The 21,729-nt window shown below is 43.3% G+C and overlaps 1 protein-coding gene across 1 annotated transcript; it reads right to left on the reverse strand.

The window, feature by feature from the left end:
- Positions 1-681: 681 nt before the first annotated feature.
- TH (tyrosine hydroxylase) lies at positions 682-16,064 on the reverse strand. Its single transcript, XM_065755205.1, has 13 exons — positions 15,975-16,064; positions 11,741-11,944; positions 8,560-8,734; positions 8,259-8,347; positions 7,991-8,058; positions 6,447-6,497; positions 5,815-5,960; positions 5,330-5,465; positions 5,155-5,224; positions 4,158-4,214; positions 3,479-3,574; positions 3,179-3,312; positions 682-841 (listed from the first exon to the last, which is right to left on the reverse strand). Exons 1-13 carry the CDS (start codon positions 16,062-16,064, stop codon positions 682-684), a joined length of 1,476 nt encoding a protein of 491 aa, XP_065611277.1.
- Positions 16,065-21,729: the final 5,665 nt, after the last annotated feature.

Here is a 21,729-nt window from a genome sequence, read left to right on the forward strand (position 1 = left end):
TCCTCTATGCTGTGCTGATACTGCTGGCTTAGGTTAGTATTGAGCCCCAAAACTCCTTATACCCTCAAGGGGCTATGAGCACAGGGGCTCATGTTGCAAGAAGCTGTGGGGAGGCTGGGAGCTTAAATTTTAAATCTTGTGATTTTGGTTTCAGCAGAAGTGCTCCTGAGCAGCTCTGCATTTCCTAAGTTCAAGGGGATGTAGCAGGCAGGAGGTGGTGGGGGCAGATGTCCTTTGTGGAACTGTTATAGGGAGTTACTTTGGAGCTAAAAAGGCAGACTAACTTATTCTCTCAGACTGAAAATAAATAAAGAAACCTTTTTTTACTTTCTTCTTGTTCTTTTCCTTTTAATGAAGCTGGCTTTCAATAAAGCAACTTTTCTCCTCTTCCTTGCATCCAGGGGCCTAGTAAATAACTCTTGACTTCAGCTTTATGGCCTGGCCCAGTTTTTGAACCCTATTAAGCCTCTCCCAGCAGTCAAAGGCAAAGCCACCCAAGATGCCAGCAGGCCTTGGGTTTATCCCTCTATCTTCCTCTGAACTGGCCCTACATTCCAGTGTGGCAAACTGTTGGGGTAGCATGGGGACAGGCAGCAGTGCAAATGTTTGGAGACAGCAGGTGAAAGTTATGGGCTAGCAACAGGGGAGGGCAGAGAGGAATGGAAGAGCCCAGTTCTCTTATTAACTGATCACATTGAGCGCGTTAATCAGCGAATGAAGCTCATCCCTTACGCTCTCCAGGGAGTGGCAGATGGTCTGGGGGCTGTCCAGGAGCTCGATGCTGTGGGTGTAGGGTTCGTATTTCACTGAGAAGGGACGCTTGATGTGTGCTGCGTAGTTTCTGTAAGGAAAGGGTACAGGGTCTTGGTACAAGAGACAGGTCCTGAGCCTGGCTCCTACCCTCCTCCTCCCCATCACCATTCACCCAGATCACAGCAGGCAAATGCCTCTCTTAGGCAGAACATCCAACTTAACACAAAAGCTTTGGTTTCTTATCTTCCCAGCTTTGTGGGGCTGTAGAGGTAACTAAGATCATCACTCCATTCAGCAGAGAGGACACTGAGTTTGACAGCAAGTTTCTTGGGGCTGAAAACATGGGCTTATGCCAAACTGGAGAGGGCACTGAACTTTTCACCTCTGTGGCTATCTCCAGACACTTTCTACTTGCTTTTCTTTTTCTTTCAGAAATACCAAAGAGATTTAGACACTAATTGCAGGGAAAACCTCTGGCATTATAGTATTACAGTCCTAAATCCTTTCTGCCATTCACTTGTTTACTAATCTCTGCTTGGGGAGAGAAGACTACCTACAGGCCATGTTAGGATAGGACTGAGAGGCAGCAGGTCTAATCTGTGCACGTGGATGGGAATAGCATCACCAGGGTGAGCAGAGTAACGCTGCACCTTTTCATACCCAGGTCCAACTCGAGCCTGAACCTGAGTGACATCCCTGACTTCTCCTGGCACATCTCAAGTCTGAGACTTTATCATCAGATATACATGGCCAAATGTTCATGAAGATCATGGTGAAAACACAGCAGGAGGAAGATTTCTCATATTCAGCTCCATGGCTTACGTCTGTACACTTGACAAGGTAGGTTTGTGGGTTTTTCTTCTTTGACTCTTAATACTGAGTTGAGAGTCTCCTTTTGTGTACCCATGTTTAAAATGTCAAACTGAGAAGACCTGTGATGTGCGTCTGCTCCTGAATTGCTTAGCTTAGGATACCCTCTTGTGGCTACCGTGGGTCTGCACAGACTGGGAAGCGCGTCGCTTTCTCTAATGCTCCTGGGCTGATTCTGTGTGCTGTGGGAAATCTGATTACCAGGATTTGGGGGAAAAACATCACTGGCTTCAGAGAAGACAGGGGATCACTTAGCCAAAGCTGCAGGCTGTTGAAGTATTATTTTTTTTTTTAGTGCCTATCACTGTCACATTTTCTAGCATGAGCTTGAATAAGTAGTGTATTTTGCCCCTTTTAAATGCAAGGAAATAACCCATGAGCTGGGTGCTTTTTTTAAGGCAGACTGTGTGTGTAAGGAACTGTTCCCTGGGTGCTTGCTTTTGAGCGGCTAGACCCTGAGTGATGCAACTGAGTGTCATAAAAGCAGAAAATGAAGCTCAGCAATCTTTGCTCTGTTATTATGTGAAATGCCTCATTTGCAAGATCTGCAAAGTCATGTATGCTGTGCTCCACGTACACTCCATGCTAAGACAAAACGGGATAGATAAGTTTCCTCTTACAGCTGAATGTGACAGGACTGAGTTTTCCTCCTGTAAATTACTCTATGGCCAAGATGATGATGATCTGAATGGACATCTGTGCATATTGCTACCCCTGCAGTCTCAAGTTATTTGCAGTTGCATGCAATGTGGAAACCAAATCTGTACTAGAAAGATACTGCATGGGGTCTGTTAACTGTGCTATAAAAACTCTCTTTTTCTAATGGATCCATGTCATGCAATTGTTTTTCCTTGTGTCCAAGCTACTAATGATGGCTGGGTTTTTTGCTGGTTGAAAGATAGGTGGGTAGATTGCCCAGCTTCTACTCTGGAAGACAAATGCTTTTTCTGCCTCCTAAGTTCAGAGATCAAAAGCATTTTGAGCAGCTCTACACGTTTATCCTAAAACTTTTACATGACACAGTTGATGTGTTCCAGAGGGACACATGCTGGTGGCAGACTGCTGTTGGTTTGTTGGTGCATGATGTGGCTTTTCCATGACAAGGAAGCAGAGGAAGTCCTAATGAGTGCTCTGAGCCTCTGTCTTCTGGACTTCCCACCAGCTCTCTACAATGGGAAGTAGAGTGCTTCTCCTGGGAACTGGAGATGGTCTTTAACTCCTTCTTATGAGATGTGCTAGATTTGTTCCTTCTTTCACTCCCTCAGCTTTCCCTCGATGAATGCTTCCCTCTCTGTCCTCTCCATCCAAACCCTCCAGCCCACCTTATGCTGGGTAGTTTGTGTATCAGCCAGAAAGAACTGATGGATTACTTTACTCTGTGTAAAAACTGGGTGAATGTTTATTTAGTCCTGAATTTTTTTGAAAAAGCAAACTGAACTCTTTCTAGATCTCTTCTAAGATTATATACTGGAAGCAGCTATGGTGCCAAGCCTTGTTTTGAAATAATACAGCTTTGTGTTCCTCTGCTTGGGTTTCCCTCAATGCCCAGTCCTACCTCAGTTTGTTTTTGGCATCGCTGAAGCTCTCAGACACAAAATACACTGGCTGATAGTTCTGGTCCTGGTAGGGCTGAACAGCAGCAGCATCAGGGTCAAAGTCCCGTACCTCTGGTTCATCTGACAAGGAGTGCTATGGATACAGTGGGAAAAAGTGTCAGCAAGGAAATGAAAGAACCCAGAAAAAAGCATGCTAGAAATTGAGAATATATCAGCAAAAGTCATTGCAGCTGTTCAGAGGAAGAAGGGTTTTGTAGTAAAGAGTCTGGAGCAGGGAAGTGACTTGTGCTTGGACTTACTAGGAGCTCCCCATAGGAAGACAGGAGCCCTGCCCCATAGGCTTTGACTATCCCATTCTGTCTGCAGAGTCCAAACTCCACTGTAAACCAGTAAAGCTGTAAAAAGAAAAGAAAAACACATGGACACAAATCCTCCTCTTAATTTCCCTGTCCATGCGTTGTGGTGAGGGTTTGGAGATGCTTGAATGAATCGGTGCCTGGCATGTCCATCAAACTGGATGTAGGATAACCCTCTGCCTCCTTACCTTGCAGCCAGCCCTGCTGGAGCAGAGTGCTAAACTAAACCACTGCCATGCCAGGACAAACCGTGCCCTGGCTCCCTGTATGCCTGGCCACTGTGTGGTGCCACCACTGGGTGCCCTTGGAGCAGGCCAGTCACCTTGGTGAGATAGAGACAGAGGAAGTGAATGTAATTTAATCCTGTCCCAAAGAATCCCAGCAATGCTGTTGTTAGAAATATGATGCTCACTGATACTCTGGTTCCTCTGAAAATTCTGTTAATGTACAAGTGAGCTCTGCTGTTCAATTGATCTCTGTTCTGCATGGTCATCTGGGGACAGCTTTTTTGGGGACCCTAAACCTGTTAATGTGAGGCTATCAGGCTCTGCCATTACCTCTAGCACCACAGACATTCTAGTGCAGGAACTGGGGCCCCTCTGGTGCCAACAGAAAAACTTACTGTTGCCAGTTTCTCAATTTCTTCATCAGTTGCTCCTAGAGATGCAAGCCCAATGTCCTGGGAATGTAAGAGAAATGTCAGGATAGATTTGCAGCAAGATCCATTAAAACATGCAGGAGCTTGATCAACTATCCATTTCTCAGACAGTACAGATATCCAGTTAGCAGTTCTGAAAACTCATAGACATCTTTCTTGTGGATAGTGAGAGGGTAAAGGAAATATCAAGTTATTGCTTAGGGAATTCCTGTCTGTCTCATAACCTGTCCTGTAGCTGGTGTCAGGGAATTTGCATTAGCCAGTGTTTGTACTGAAGCAATTTGTTTGAAATGCTTATTTTGCATATCCTTTCTTGGTTTCTTCTTTCCCTTTCCCTGCTACCCAAGTCCCCTAACTGGTGGCTCCTGCTGCAGTCATTCTCCAGCTGTCCCATTGCAACTCCTGCGTTGCCACTCCTGGGGTCTCCCTTTCTTTATGACCCCTTTTCCTTAAATCTTTTTCTTGATGGCTACCAAAAGACGATTAGTGAGGCCCTTACACACAGACTTCTCTGTTTTTATTGCCTGGAAACAACAGATACACTCTATTTGAGCTGCTAAGAGTATTCTGTGACTTAGTTGCACTCAGATTTGAAGGCTCCCAAGTATTCTTCAACTTATAGCCTATAATAAGGGTGTAAGTTTGGTAAGAAGAGGCAAGGCTGAAAGCAAAGAGGCGTCAGCCAAGGTTGGAACTGAGGCAGTCATATCACGTGTTGAGGGAACAAGTACCAAACCTAGATGTGTTTATATACTGTGAAATCTGTTCCTAGCTGACATCTTCACTGCAAATAAGTGCTGGATGTGCTATTGCTATAGCAATTGATGTGGAATATGTTGTCATATCCTGTAGAAAATCTCTTCCAGGCAATATCTTTGCCAGGAGCATGACAATCAGGCCCATTTGGGTTCTTACCTACTCACTTATGCTCTTGGGGAGAAGCAGCAGAAAACTACCTTACCTGAGAGAACTGGGCAAATGTCTTGTCAGCCAGCATTGGCACATGCCCCAGTAGCTCATGACAGCAGTCCCTGCCATTTCCCAGGGGAAAGAGGAAGATATGGTCAGCAGCAGATAGCTTGCCCTTGAGGGAAAAAGCCAAATATTCTTTGGCTGCCTGTGCCAGCAGTACTCACGGCTCAGGGGAGTGCATGGGCGAAGAAGCATGGCGGATGTACTGCGTGCACTGGAACACACGGAAGGCCAGGCTGGCGAGGAAGTCGCGTGCAGACAGAAGGCCAGCCACAGGCCGGAGCTGGAAGCCAGTCCTCTCTGAAACAGTGCACGAAGCTTTGTGTGAGGGGACAGCTCACATTCTGTGCTGCTGTCCTATGGTTCCAGCACCAAAAGAAAAATACTCAGTGCTGGAAGCTAAACAGCTCCTTCACTGCCCAAACTAAAGTTCCTGCTTCTGCTAAGGAGCTCATTAGGTGTTTGTTGGGGTTGATGATGGTCTTGACCTTCAGTTGTACTGACCGTGTTTAGTTGTGGGTTCAACCATCTCTCTTCCTCCATATTTAGATTTTTCTCATTTCAGCTGCCACCACTGTGCTGGGGCCCTGGCAGCCTCAGATCCATGTCCCCTGGGCTTTTTTCTGCTCCATCTGGGACTTGTACTCACCTTTCAGGAAGCGGGAGACCTCCTCCAGCTGGGGGATGTTGTTCTCATTGTAGCCACAGAACTTCTCCAGTAGATTAAAAGCTTCTAAGTACTCCTTGCAGGCATGAGTTGGATACAGGCTCTTCAGAGTGCTGTACACCTCCTTCCTTCAGGACAAGAGGTGATACAGTCAATGACTTCACCGCTTGTTCCTCTGGACATACGCTACCAGGTTCTCATGCCTCTAGATTTCTTGTCCTTTGCTTTCTGCAGGACTAAGTCTGTCTCTTTGAATGTTTATAGGGTACACAAATGTACATATCCAGAGGAGCATGCTGCGTCCGTCATATCTGCACTGACCTTTGAGGTCAGAAGGCAGTATTAAAGGCATTAACTGGAATTAAAATATTTCCTGTAGGTCAGTTCCTGGAGCTGCATTATAAAGATAATCAATATAAACAAAATGTGACTATGTTTAGGAGTTGAAGTTCTCAGTGGTACCCCCTAACTCATATAACTTCTCTGTGAAAGCTCTTGTGAAGGAAACTCGTAGGGTTGGGTTTTTTTTTTTTGTGAATCACTACAACAACCCAGGTTTTGATTCCCAGCTTCTAGTGCTGAAGCCATGAGTTACGGATTAAATCAGCACTCACCAGGTAGCAGTCTCTTCTGCTGTGTACTCCACGTGAGGGATTGGGTCCCCACTGCAAGGCAAATGCACTGTTATAGTAGCAAAGCACAAGCTAAGCTCCTTTCCCCATTGAGAAGGAAGCTCTTTGGAGAATCTCTGTATGATGATGAACAAAATTCTTTAAAACAAACAAGGTGACAGGAAAGACAAAGTTTTGGTACTAGGTCATTTGCACAGGTGCAACAACAGAGACAGAAAAGCATTAATCTCACTGGAAGTTATAAATATGCGGAGGATGAGCAGAAGCTTAGTGGGCATAGTATTTCCAGTTAAAATGGTTTTCACTGAAAACATGGGAAGCCTTGTGTGAGAATAAATTAATTTTATGCCTAAACTGCAGGGGGCTGATGGCTTTTAGAATGAATCAGTGGCTGGGAAATAAAAGTGGGTAATAAGGACAACTAAACATATTTGAACCACAGGAAAAAAAAGTATTGTCTGTGGGATTAAGGGTAGCAAGAAAGGCCATTGTTATAATAAGTGGAAACTGAAGAAAAATGATGCTCTTGCATTTTCTGTGTCATAACTGTATTTCCTAAATCCTTCTGTTCTGAACAAATTAGATATTCACATATTTCAGTGATAAATCATAGTTCCTGTTCCATTAAGAACTTGAAGGGGATGTTACACAGCAACCTCTAAATGTTAACCCGAGAGGCAAAAGAAGACATCCTAAGTGGGTGCATCATCTTAGTAGGGTATTTCTACTCAGTCTCTTGGGATTCTCTTGCCTGCACAGTGATTTCCTATGCATTTAATGTCAATACAAGACAAAAACAATCACTCTATTTATTCCGAGCTTTGAATGTGTATCAAACATAATTTAACAGAGCAGTCAGTAAGCCATGGTGGGGGTCACATCAAGTGTGCAGGTATCTGGGTCGCCTTCTTGAGCTAATTTCTATAGTCTGCTTTCAGCATGGCTCACTAAAGGAGTCTACATTTAAGTGCTGCTTAAGGAGGTGCTATGGTGGAAGGCAACATTACTGAATAGGATCCTGGAATATATTTAATTTATCAGAAAGAGTTAAGAGTCTGTAAATATCCTAATGGAATGGAAAAAGTGATAGAACTCTATGAAAGACATTATGATCTACTAGGTGAAAGCTAAGTCTACTGATGTTCTGTTTTGAAATTAAACATCTTTTTCAGTCAGCATAGTGAACCATTGGAATAAGTTTTCCAGGGATATATTTTTTTTTAGTACATGAAACTTTGAAGTTAAGACTAGATGTCATTCTAAAAGAGGTGCGACAGTGAAGTTGAGATCTGGTGGAACTATGTGCAGCTTTTGTCATGCAGGGGATTTATTCTGGCTTTATCAATATGTGAATAACCACAGACGCTTTTAAATTAGGAAGAAACTGGAATGCACGCAGAGAAGAAGCACGCAAAAGGAGCTGGCAAGTTTAAATGGGAGAAAACATAAAAGTAGTAACATGAAAGTAGCATTAATTACTTCTCATGTGGTATTATTCATATATGAGTGTGAGGGAAGATACTTACTGTTTATAGTGAAAAGCAATTTCTGCTATTGATTTCCTCCTCTGGCGATATACTTGGTCAGAATAGCCCTAGGATGACAAATAAGAATATAAACACAATGCTTGTAATCAGTTGCTAAGTTTCTAACCTGATAAAGTTCATTGTTGACTGGAGTAACCGGTGGTTCCAGTACAGTTCCCACAACAGCTGTGCGAGTAGCTGTTCTCTGGCTCCTTGTTTCTGAGAGTTGGTTCAGGACTCAAATGCTGGGATTTACCCACGTACTCACCGGGTGATCCAAGTCCAAGTCAGGGTCAAACTTGGTGACTAAATGGTGGCACTTGTCCAATTCACATATTTTTCTGGGAAACCAGTGAACTGTAAGGATAGAGAAGAGAAGCTGACTGTGGAAGCAAAGGATGAATGTGAGACTTTGTGGAGAAGTGTGCAAGGAGGTGACTCTGAGACAGTTTTCTCTTTTGGTCACATATGGCATGTAGTACCGCTTCTCCTTTTCTGTGAATATTGAAGTCTTTGCCCCATTTCTATCTCAACCACTCCACAAAAATAAAAAAGAATAATTTTCTTACACTTATCTTCCTTAGTGGTCCTCACATCTTCTGCTACTCTCTTGATGGAGCTAATGAAAGTATTGAGGTCAGAGCTGTGCACTTCGCAACGCACAAAATACTCCAGTTCAGCAGTCCCTTCACGGGGTTTTCGGCTGAGTCTTGTCTCCAAGTGGTGGATTTTAGCTTCAAATGTCTTGTAGAACATGGGAAAGAAGAACAAAAGTATTAAACAAGTCTGTAACACTTGAAACAACTACTGATGCTTTACAAAGATATCCATACTGCCTACGTTTGTGGAGAGGTTCTCGTTGCTTTGTTAAAAATTATTTTGACTGGCGTAAACTTGCTTATCCATTACCCAGGTTTTGTTTCTGAGAGGGGAAATCGTTAGGGTGGAAAGCAACTTCCCATGCCTCCCTTCCCCCCGCCTTCCTTTAATTAGTTAAATTTTTGGAGATGATGTAGGAGGGGAAGGAGCTGCCCGAGATCAGGAGGCTGGCGCTGGCCTTGGTGCTGAACGTGCGGGACCGCTGTCGACGGATGCGTGGGTCCCCTTGCCTGCTATCACAAGTGTTTGATATCCATAGAAAAAGAACCATAGAATCAGGGGTTGGAAGGGACCTCAAGAGATCGAGTCCAACCCCTCTGCCAAAGCAGATTCCTTGCACCAGGTCGCAGTTTTAACTCACGCACTAAATGTGTAATCGCAGATGAATACACATACATGATCATAAAATCTGAAGTGACAGTTTAGTTGCTGGCTTACAGCTGAAAAAAATCTGCAAACGTTTTACTTTGTTTTTAAGCCAGCCATTGTCAAATGCAAGTAGATGGGTTGACTAGTTATTTGTCTGAGAAAGGGGATTTCACACCATTTTGCACGTCCAGTGTCTGAGATATCTTTGGTAGAAGAAAAAACATGATTTCTTTTGTTAATCAGAGGCAGATGAGAAGGAACAGATGTGATGCCACAAGTAAATTAAATTTAGAACCGTGTTTTTGAATGTACCTACCAACTTCACTATTACATTGTCCCCTCAACAATCAATACCTTTGCATTAATCTGACAGCTGTGATTGCATTACCTATGCTTTGACTGCATGTAACACATACAGCAGAGTGAAACCAGCTTCCCTGCAGCTTAGTTTATGATGAGGCAAATGTCATTATGCCCGTCTGCTTTCATATCTTGTACCTGCATTGCCAGAGGGATCTGGGAAATGAATCTTTCTCTGTTGTGGCTTGACATGTTTGTCTTTTTATTATCTTTAAAGCTCTCTCTGTGACAAGATTGAAGAGTTGTTTTTTTTTTTTTTTTTTACCAGAGCAGATCTTGATGCTGCAAGTAATTTGCTCCACAGAGAAACAAATAATATTAGGACATAAACTGCCTCTACTTTTTGCTTGATGTTTAAAAGTTGTCTGAATTGTAGACTTAAAATGCACTGTAACATGCCATCTGACAAGTACAAGCACCTACACCTTCATTCTTCATACCTGCTAAGCAGTGTGTTGCATTTGAAATATTACACTAATAGACTTTTTTTACTTGGAAGCTGTGCACTTCTCTTAGGAAGGAGACCCAGTCATAGTGGCATAAAATTAACTGGTAGAAAAGTGTGACACTTTTGCTTGACAGGTGTGTTGGAGGGATTTTTTTGGTCTTGAGATAAGAACACAAAATATTGCTCAGAAAACAGTTTTTTTTTTTTACAACCATCCTTTTAGAGAAGATGCAAGATGTTTTGTGTTAAAAATCTGAAACACTTTCCAGGAGATTATTAGAGATGGGCTGTGTACCTATAATGACCTCTAATTTCAGGGAAATACTTATCCTCCAAACACATTTTCTTTGTTTATGGCTGTTAGGTAGCATTTTTGTGATGCAGTGTTGCTGGTGATCTGTTTTACCCTGCAAGGGGTTGAATTCTGTGGGGAGGAGAGTTCTATGAAGTAATAGAGGATATTAATATATGAGCCAGCATGTTTGGCATGCTGTGTCCCATAGAATAAAGATACTGATGTATTGTAGCAGGTATAGTGGAGGATTGGCAAGGTGAACAGGTAGCTGGAGCATGTTATATGAAGAAAGAGAGAGGGAATTGGATTTGCTCAGGCTTATGAGGCGGAAGTGCAGGGTAAATCAGATTGCTTTAATCTAGTACTGGACAGATCCAAGCTCATCTTAAAAGTGTACAGTGGTAGGACAAGAGGTAATGGGCATAAAATGGAAGCAAGGACATATATTTATATATATAAACACTTTTTTTCTTCACAAAAAAGGCAGTAAAGCACTACACAAGTAGTTCAAGGAGTCAGTAGAATCTCTACTTTGGTGATAGTTAAAATGCAACAAACATGGCCATGAGCATCATGCTGCAACTAGACCTGCTGTGATTAGAAGTTTGGACTAGAAACCTCTGCAGGTCCCTTATAATCCACGTGACCGATTGATGGGAACAAGTTGTCCTCTCCTATCGCTGCTGAGTTTAATGAGATTAAACTGCTGTGGAACAAACATAGCACAGGTCCTCTGTTTGCAAAACACTTTCGAATCCTTCTGGATGAGAATGTACTACATAAATGCAAGTTGTCGTGTTTTGATTACTGTTTAAATAGCCAGTGCTTATCTCAGTCTTTCCACTCATGGTGCAGAGATCCTTGATAATACAAGATTATATTGCTGGCTAGGGGACAAAAGTGCAATTATATACGAGTTTCCCTTGATTTTTAAGCTATTTATATGATGCACTTCTGTGGAGGAACCAACACAACCTTTAATGCTTGGATCTTAGACTATCAAAGCCTTGACCCAGTAGCCGATCAGTACTGCAGAAAGGGAATTAGTTTTGTAGCCATATAGGGCACATGGTATGTTTTGAATGTTACATCAGAGCCCAGTGCACATAGCGCTGAGCAGTAGAGGGTGCTGTCAGAGTATGCTACAAATAATATAGGTGTAGACTGTGGGTGTGAAATTGTGTGGCTGACTTCAGTAATTAAGCAAAGTTGAGCCCGGAGCATTATAAAAGCACATTCCTAGTGTGGGCATGTTAGGGCATGAGCAAAGCATGACTGTGGGGAGATCACGCAGACAGTTAGCTCTTAACTTGCAGTTGTCAGACCTAGACTGAATCTTCTTTGGTAGCTATGAAAAGCATAGTGTTCCTTGAGTCCAGTGAAACAGGTTGAGACTCACCTCAAACACCTTAAGTGCTCGGGAGAGTGGAGAGGTCTTGGCACCCTTCAGTGTGAAGAAGAGGTTCAGCATGGCTCTCCCATCCTTCTCCTCAAAAACGATCGTCTCTGTGGACTCTGCAGCATCAGTGGCTGCTGCTGCAGCCTCTCGTTCCTTCCTGGCATCTTCAATGAGGCTTTGACGTCTACCAATGAACCGTGGAGACTAAAGACAGAATAGAAATTAGTAACAGTTCTTATGGGGCTTTGGGCTGGGGATCAGAGGCAACCCTGGTAGCTGCAAGAGGTGTGAGTGGTGTGCCCCATCAGAGGAAGACTGAAAAGGCTGGGCTGACTTGCTCAGCTTTGCAGAGGAAGATCTTGCGTTGAGAACTAATGCTTTAGAACTGAACTTTCAGAAATGTGAACTTCTGTTAAAAACCTGTGCAATAAGTATATACTTATGGTATGATTTAAGTGAGCTTCTTTCTCACACCTTCCCCAGCAAAAAAGATATATTCTTCAAAGACTGAAAATCCGAAACAATATTACACAGTTTTAAGGAGTTGAGGGGAGAGGTGCTAGATAAACACAAAATCACTTAAGAAAAAGGCATGCTATCAGGTACAGCTGAAGCCCACAGCTGTTCCCTGGCCGGGAAATATGAACTGTTTACAGGTGTATTAGTGCAATAGCCCACCTGCTACCAGGGCCTGATGTGACCACCAGCCTGAGCACACCACATGCCCTTGTGTTCTTTTCAGAGCCCTGTGCCTGTATGTCCGTAGCAGCACTGAAACAGTAAAAACATATCCTCAAGGCATTTTCTTCTGATTTTGAGTGGATGCTTGCCCACTGATTTATAATTGGAGCCACATCCAAGCATACCTGAAATTAAATTCCTTCCACTGCTCTGGAGATTTGTTTTGTCCCAGATAAGCCCTGGAGTTACTTGGAATTGCAGCTAAACTGCTGCACCTCTGTGTCTGGAGCTGAGATAGATCACTCTTTTGTATTTACAGTGAGCTGTGAACCATTACCTTCACTGCTGCTTCTTTTATGTATACTAATATACTATATACTATACTAATTGCTCATATCCTAGCTTATTTGTTTCTGGTCTTTCGGCTGTAACCCTCGACTTCAAGGCAGTTCAGTTGGTTCCAATTTTCTGTGTTCAGCACTCAAAGCAGATGACAGAGCCTCAGAACTTGCTGAAAGAAAGCAGGAGTAGCACTGAAAGGGGTTAGTTTATAAGGCCATTCAGCTTCCACTCATAGAGATGGGCTGGCTGTATTTTTTTTTTAATCCTCTAATTCTACTGAAAATATTTGGTGAATAGGTGCTAAACAAAGAACGGCTTCCCTACTCTGTGAAACTTTTGGGAATATTTCCCTTTGGAAAATCTAGCCTGCTCAACTACTAGGCTTATTTTCTCTTTAATTTTCAGTGCCCACCATGATGTTTCCTCTGAGAACCCTCTTGGATGCTTTAGCATCATGGAGATTCAGGGCTTCCCTCTGACATTTGAAATGCAGCCTGAAAAACACTATACCTCTAGACACCAGCCCACACACCTCTTCCTTGTCTTTTTTTTATATAAAGACACCCGTCTGAAATGATATTTGCTGATCCTCAACCACTTTATTCCTAGAGGCACCAAAAAATGCCATCTAATGAATAAGTGCATATTGCCATTTTTCTAATTTGGTGGTATTTGTGCCCAAGGAGAGAAGACCTCTAATAAATACTATGGCCTTAACTTTTAAGAACTTGTGAGCATGTTTGGCTTTGAGCAAGTTTTTTATATTGCTACTGTATTTAAAGCTAAGCTGGTGTTTGCTTTCAGGTGCCTGCAATAAGTAGGGTAAACAGACTTGGGATAGCCACAGGGTCTGCACTCTTCAGCAGTACAGAAGTGTTTCAGCTAAAGAAGTTTTATTGCATTATGCCCTGAGGTGTAAAAATGCAGTAGGGATTTTCTTCTGGAATGGAGAGGGTGAAAGGAGGGAAGCCAGATTCCCATAAATCAAGTTATGTTTCCACTGGAAAGAGTGGTGATGGTGTAACCATGCTGCTAAAGGGAAGGAGCAGGGGGTTTGGTCCATGTCTAGGGGCTCTGAGAGATGCTTAGATCCACACTGGCATGGTTTGAGTGGGGAAGTTTCTAAAAAAAAGAGCAAGGCTTTTTTTTGTTTAGGAGAAGAACATCAGGAAGGGTCTGCCTGCTTGCTACCTGGCTGTGTGCTTTTCCTCTGAGCATCATCTCTCCTGTTTCTCACATTTATGCTCATCAGGGTATTGCCTCCTTTATCTGGAAATTAGGTACGTTTTTTTTATGTGAACTAACCAAAATGGTCTCTTGTGATAAATGACTTCCATTCTTTGGAAAATGCTCTTATACAGTATTTCTGATTTTCCCTGTGGACTAACACCCTCAGTGCCAATCCAGCTAAAGTGAGAGGTTTAATTTTGCAAAACACTTATTTACCTGTCTGGGATCTGAGTCTGGCTTGGTCTTTCACCTTGTACAAAGGATTAATTTTTCTTTCTTTGAAATAGCTGCAGCTGTGTGTATTCTAGCAATTACAAATGTGAAGCTTTGAATTAAAGCATTTAGGCTTGTTATTTGTAACAATCCCTTCCTGCTGTTTGATTTTCAGCTGCTATCTCCTGATTAAATGCTCTGTAACCAAATCACTGTAAGCAATACAACATGTCTTGCAAAAAAAAACTATGAACAGAAAACCTAAATATACAGCCTGAAGGATTTTCCACAGGGTTTATCTCTGTCTGGCACAGTTGGCGTGTGAAACACCTTCTGGTATGGATGAGTCTTGGGATTGCAGAGTTCAGAGGGGACATCTCCATCCTTCTGGAGCTGGTATGGTGGTGGTAAGGGCTGGGTGGCCGATGGCCAGAGGGCACTGTGAGGGCTAGGGGTGCATATTGCCATGCGCAAATGCAGAGTCATGCCTCTCACTTCATACAAGCTGGCAAAATAAGCCATGGGATTGTGAGGATCTCCTATGCAAGGTAAGAAAGCTATTTTCATGCTGCTTTTCTGAGAATTTCTATTCTAAGAAGGGAATGCAGAGGTGGTCTGAGGTCTTATAACTGTTCTTCCAGGCTGCCACACTCCTACCAGCACATCCAATCGGCCCAGTTCCCACAGCCTTTTCATCCAAGGCCCTTTTCCCATCAAACACAGCACAGTAGTCTCACCTGCCCAATCACCAAATTCTCACACCTTTGCAAGGCAGAGCCAGCATCTCAAGTACTGATCTGACAAAGCAGCCTGGAAAATCTGTTTTTGAAGAACCACTTAAGTGTTCGTTATTTTACCAGGGTGGAAACGCCCATGCAAGAGGAAAGCCTTCCCTGCCTTTCATTTACTAGAGAAATCTTTGTTTGCTAAATGTTTCCCTTGTTTTCTGGCATGCTGCGTGCTCCAAATCGCCTTTTGTGTCCCCACCGTGTTTTCTCCTGCTAAGTATCCCAGGGGTGTCCCCTCACCATGCCATCACAGGTCATCCAGAGCCTGACCACCTTCCTGATACACAGAGCTGTCTCATGCCTGTGGTCTCTAGCCTTTTCCTGGCTGCGCTGCCACATGAGTTAAGAGTCCCATCCCTACAGCCTACCCAATGGATTTCCCAGAATTTGTTTTCTAAAGGCATTTGACAGCCCATCAGGAAGTTTCTCTCTCCTTTCCTTTATATCTGCAGCTTTAGTGTGTGCAAAAGTATTCCTCAAGGTAAAATCAGAACCCTAAATAATGATGAGGGAATGGGAACAGAAACGTGGGAAGAATGTACAGAGAGAGCAACAACAAACTGAGTGAATTGCCTGCACCTTGCACATTGTCTGAAATGAATTCACACTTTTCCATCATGCTGTAACAGATGAAATCTTTGCAGTTTATTGTCTTGCAATGAAGAATAGCACTAAGGTTTTCAAATTACATTAGATGCCTTGTTACTGCTGCCTTAGGTCTATGGGTTATTTTAGTTGCTTTTGGCTGCAGGGGGATGAGGGTGTATTTGTTTGAGCTTTCGCCCCCCTTCTTCTTTGCATTTCACACATATCAGTATGTAGAGATGAGTGTGGGGGTCATTTTCTACCCCTGGCCTAGGGCTGGGGGACACCCCTAGAGACAGTGTTGGCCCCTCTATGCCTGTCTGCCACTGCCTATAGCTGGAAGAGAAGCTACATTTTTCAGGGGAGAGGGAAGAAGTGGGATAGAGTTGTCTTACCATGATGGCCTCGGCTTGCTTGGAGTCCAGCTCTGACACCGCCCTGCGGAAGCCTTTGGCTGCAGAGGTGGAGATATTAGGGGTTGGCATCTTCACTCTTCCACGAGCTCTGCTCTCCGCTTTTCAGCTCCTTGCCAGCTTTTTATAGGGTGAGGCTGACGTCAAAGATTCTTTCAAAGCTTCTCCCCTCCTGCCGCCCCCCCCCATCACCACCTCCCTCCTTTCCCCCCTCAGGCAGAGAGGAGGAGGGGACGTGAAGGAGAGAAGCGTTTCTGTCCCATTAAATCTAATCGCCACAAAGATTGCAGACACCCTGCCTTTGCAGAACGCTCCCCCCACTTGTTTGCCTGCGCCCAAAAGATTTCTTCTCCTGTTTTCACCGCCTTGTTTTCTTCTTGATAGAGTTCATTCTCTCACTGTTCAGCACACTTACTTTCCCAGCTTGGGTGTTGCATGAAAGGATTTTGATCCATTAAAGGAGAAAATAAACAGAAGAGAGAGATTCAGCCTTTTATTTCCCCCTTGTTTGCCATTGTCACTGAGGCAATAAAGGAGCAGGAAAGTAGTACCAGTTACCCAGCTCAGCCATATAACTGGTTCCTGTCCTTGTGCATGTAACCTCCAGAGCTGGGTTGGCCATGGTGTGCTGACAGCAGGCCAGCAGGATTAGGCCCTTGCATTCTCAGAGGAGAAAAAGGCTATGGAGAAAATAACGTGTGAAAAAACCCACCTCTGCATTCTACCATCCAAGGGCTTCTGTATTCTTGCTGTAATGCCTCAGAGGCCAAATGCCTAAGGAGATTTAGTCTGTGTCAGCCTGAGGTTCAGCAGGACCCAACATAGATGTATCCTGCTCCATTCAGGAGTCGCCTTTTCCTTCTGTGGGACTCAAGAGGTGATGGCTTCAAGTTACACGGGGTTGGGGTGTGGGGGGTCAGGTTAGATACTGGGAAAAATCTCAGAAAGAGTAGTAATGCATTGGAACAGGCTACCCAGGGAGCTGGTGGAGTCACTATCCCTGGAGGGGTTCAAGAACTGTGGAGATGCAGCACTGAGGGACATGGTCTAGAGTGCTTACAGACACATGCTGGACTCAGTGACCTTAGTGCTCTTTTCAACCTTACTGATTCTATGTTTCTATGACTGGCAGCAGCTCTCCAGCACCAACCTAATGCTTTCCAAGACTGAGAGAACTTCCCTGGGATTTTGTATAGGAAAGAAAGGCAGACTGGGGAAAGAGAGTTATAATAATCATAGTAGAATATCAAATAAGCTTTTCAATCTGGATGTGCTCTTCTGAATTGCACTACCCTCTAAAGCAGCAAGTAGAGTACAGAATTTCAGCCCTTTTGGTCTGAGGTTTTCACTTTAATCTCAGGACAAAGAAAAGTTTTCTTCATTCTGTTTTCTTAAAAAGCGCAACCATTTTGATAGATCCTTTATTTATGGTAACTAGTTTAGTTTAAAGGTCCTTTTAGAACACCATTTGCCAAGGATGATGAACCTGAAGTCAGCAATCAAAGCAAATTCCACTTATTCAAATTTGTAATTAAGTTACTGAAAGGATAGCCTTAAAATGTCAGTTCACGTGAAGAATCAAGAAAATGGATAAAGTACTTTAAATATGAGAACAGAACAAGTCACCCAGCCTTCCTGCAGGCTGTAACATATTCAGAGATCACATGTGAGGGCTCTTCTGACAAATAAAGGCTTTAAATGCAGCCGATAATATCAGGCAAGTTTTTAAGATTATTGTACAAATTGGTGGGATTACTTCAACTATATATTCTGTTTTTCTTTTTTTCATTGCATATTGCTTATCTCCTTGTTAAATCCAGCACTCTGATTAAGCTCATCAGCTCTTCTTCTTAGTTCATCACAAAGCCCTTGATTTTTTTAATTCCTTTCCTTTATAGGGATGATAAATCAGGCATGCAACTCCTGCCTTCATTAAGCCCTCCTAATCTGTCACCCCATGTCTGTCTAGAGGGAATGGCCTCAAGTTGTGCCAGTGAAGGCTCAGTTTGGGAATTCTGAAAAAAAATTTCTCAGGAGGTGGTCAAGAAACATGGAGATGTGGAATTGAGAGACATGGTCAGTTGGAATGCTGGTGGTGGGTTGGGGTTGGACTAAATGGTGACTTAGTGATCTTTTGCAATTTTTATGATTGTACAGTTTTTAGGAAAGTGAGCATACCTGGTTAAACTATGGCTCTGCCCCCTCACCAAGGCTTTTTTATGTTGACTAAATTTTCTAATGAAAGAAGAGCATTTAGGAAGCTTTATGAAGTAAATACAGTGGATGGATGGGGTTTTTTTTTAGTTAGTGTTTTGTTCCTCAGGCTCCAACCACATGAATGTGTGTGTGTGCTGTGTGTAACCAGCTGTGTGTTTTGGGGGATTTATCTGACATATAGCAGAAATAGCAAACACTTATGGACACTACACTCCAGGTGCATGGAGCAAGAGGAAAACCTCCATCTCCTAGGCTGCCATCCCTCATTGTGGGTGCTAGAGGGATCTCCATGCAACAGTCTGTGGCCTTGATAAGAATTCCAGGGGGAATCAGTGACAGAGATGCTGCCAGTTCAGATATGGTGGGGGGCTCTCCAGTGGCCCAGGGAGCTGCATGAACAGTCTTTGAGCTGCAGAGTGTCCCACCAAGGGCCAAAGAAAGGGGCTTTGTCCACCATTGTGAGGATGAGCTGCCACCTCCCATCACAACTGAGAAAAACCTTGATAGTTATGTGGGGTGACGAGGTGCCCTTATTGCTCTTTGTCACTCCTACCTGCACCCTCTCCTTCTTCACTTCCGTAGCCTGAATAATTACAGTCTGCTACATGAAGCAATTTTAGCAGTGGTTAGCCATCTCCATCAAGAGATGTTTTATTTCCTCATCTCCTTTTGGCGCTCCTGAGTGTCTCAAAGTTTAATAACCTATAATGACACCCTAGACTTCCATGTCATTGCAGCCCTTAGAAATGAGGCATCAGCAGGAGAGGGAAAAAAAAGATAATTAAAATCCACATCTATCTCTTAACTGTGCAGTATTCTATCATCTGGAAAGCACTAGCTTTCATGCTCCCACTCCATCACTACAGGTGAGCCCGTGGAAAGGGGAGCTGTAAGGAGCTATGAAACTCCTTGTTAAGGGTTCTGAATGGTATTTTGAAACCCTGGCATAAAATCTCTGCTAGATCAGGTGAGGTTTGGCAGTTTCAGACCTTGCCTGGTGAACGGGCCAGCTGTGGGTTCCTCTGCTCCCCAAGTTGCAGATGTGAGCCCTGGGAGATGAAGAGCTCCATTGCAAGTATTTTTATTCCAACTAGTGAATGAATCCCAGGGCAAAATGAAAACACATACACACACATGCATGCTAATGGCAGAAAATAATTTCCTATAGGAGATGGAGTAGTGCTATGCAACCTCCAGTACCTTTTCACCATCATAAATATTAGTGCATTTTTTAAATGTGATGTCCAGGATTTTTCTGCCCCACAGATGCAAAGCAAATGACTTAAGGTTCACAAACAACACCCTTCAGCAGCTATCTGCAAACTTCTGTGTCTGTGATTCCACATTTCAGAAGGCCAGTCCAGTTTTTAACTAAATCTGAAAATATTCTATAACAAATCAGAAATGTCCCCGTACCTTTGGCACTGGACCTTGGGGCTGTGACTGATCTTACAACTCTACGTTCAGAGTCAATTTGTGGTCATGCCACTCCTATTTTGCTTCCAAATGAAATCTCCTCTCTTTGGTCAATATTCAAATAGTAATCCTGGAAAACAATAAATTACAGAAATCAACTTTTCAGAAAAAAATAACCTGATTTCAGTCAAAGCTTATTGAGGAATAAGTTTTCAGAGGGAAGGAAGATTGCTTAAATGGAGGACAAACTCAGCACCATTCTCTCCCCAGGAACTGGATATTTAGCCCTGAGTTTTCAGAAACAAAAGCAGCAGCAGTCCCTCAATTTCTGCATCAGGAAATGGATCTGGAACATACAAGTGTAAATTCAGAAATATTGTATTGATGATTCACCTGCCACTGCAGAATCCAAAATAACCATCTTGTCTCGGATCAATGGGGAAGCACTTAGGAGCAATTTTCTCTTTGGAAATGTGGGCAGCAAACAGACAGCCAGGAGCAGGGGGGTGGAATACAATGCTCTGTCTCTTGGGGCGTGCCATGTTGTAGGAACTTAAAAATAATGGCTGCCACCTCTGTCCCACCATAATTCAACTTGAAGACAAATTCTTTAACAATGTCTTAAGGGAATTTCACCTTTGTGTGGGAAGTTGCCTCCTATGTGTATTGCAGCAGGTCTCCCCTTACATGGGCAACCTTTGTGATTTTTATTTATATCTGTGGTACCCAGTGTTTTTCTCCTAGTTCTGGAGTCATTTTTCTTTTAAAATACATTAAGTTGCAGCCCTTTTGAGAGGAAAGGATGGAGTCTAGGAACTCCCAGCATGGGGAAAAAGACCTCTAGAATCAGTAATTATTGTATGGAAATCTGGCACAGAGTTATTGAACACTGAATTTGACAGTGAATTCGCTTTTCTGGGTGTGGGGAATGTTGTATGGGTAAATATAGCTGCAGCTGCCACTCTTAGGCACTACTGTGAAGAAATGGTTAACAGTGGGCAATGGATGAAGAAATTGATGGAAGCATTTGCTCTAGACAACTTTCAGAAGGGTAAGCCCCAAAATGGGGAGGCAGGGCTATGAGGCCGTGCTGCTGGCTCCAAGGAAGTCACCTAGTTTGCTGCCCATTGTGGTTTTTTGCTCCAGTCCTGTGTCCCTCCACTGCTCTTCACCTTTGACTTCACACTACATGTTTTCCAAAGTGTTTTGATTTTTCAGATATGTGTCCTCCAGCTGAAGGCAGGTCCACCACACCTCTTTGTCACCCTCAACTATCTTCATCTTCTGGCCCCACCTTTAGGAGGAGCAGCGTTCCCATTTTATTGCTAAAAGAAGGTCATCCTCTCTGATACCTTACTTAGGTCAACTTAACCATGAGAGGTTTCAGGGCAGTGAAGGGTTTTGCTTGCTTTCCGAAACCTGAGAAATGACTCCTCTTGCCTGTAGTTTGATTTCCTATTGAGCCTCTGCCTTGTTGAATATACACGGAGAAGGAATTGATGTTACTGATTATTTTCTCTGCAAGTCCTTTGAAGTCCCAGCACTGAGAAGTCTGCAGGGACCTGGATTCTGCAACTCTTTCTCTAGACAAAAAAGGAAAGTTAGGGTCATGTCCCTCTTGCTCATCAACCCATGCCATGCAGTAAGGCATAATTTATCTAACTCATCAGAACAAGTGGACTTGAGCAATACAGCTCAGTGATCCTACCACATGTATGCGAAATCATTCACTTCTAACTCCCTCTTTCCTTGGGCACTGGAGGATAAAAGCCATCTGCCTGTCACACGAAAGGTCTGATGTGATTTTAGCATTAGGAATCGCACAGAGGGTCTCAGACCTATGAAAATGTCACCATATTGACTTCATACAAATGTTTATTCATAGTTCTGTTTATAGGCAAAGCAGTGCTTTGCATTCAGCATCAAATGGATGAGATCTATTATGTAGACACAACCAGTTCGGAAAAGGAAATTGGCACCAGCATTTCACAGTGAAGTCATTGCTTTTCTATCATTTCATATCTTTTCAGGATCTTATCTGTTATTCCTGACAGGTAGCCATCAAGCAAGTGCACTGGGAAAAGGATGAGAAAACATTTTCCTT

The sequence above is a fragment of the Cyrtonyx montezumae genome, unplaced genomic scaffold, assembly GCF_038088225.1.
Source record: "Cyrtonyx montezumae isolate F1298 unplaced genomic scaffold, pur_monq_1.0 scaffold_10, whole genome shotgun sequence".
Classification (NCBI taxonomy): domain Eukaryota; kingdom Metazoa; phylum Chordata; class Aves; order Galliformes; family Odontophoridae; genus Cyrtonyx; species Cyrtonyx montezumae.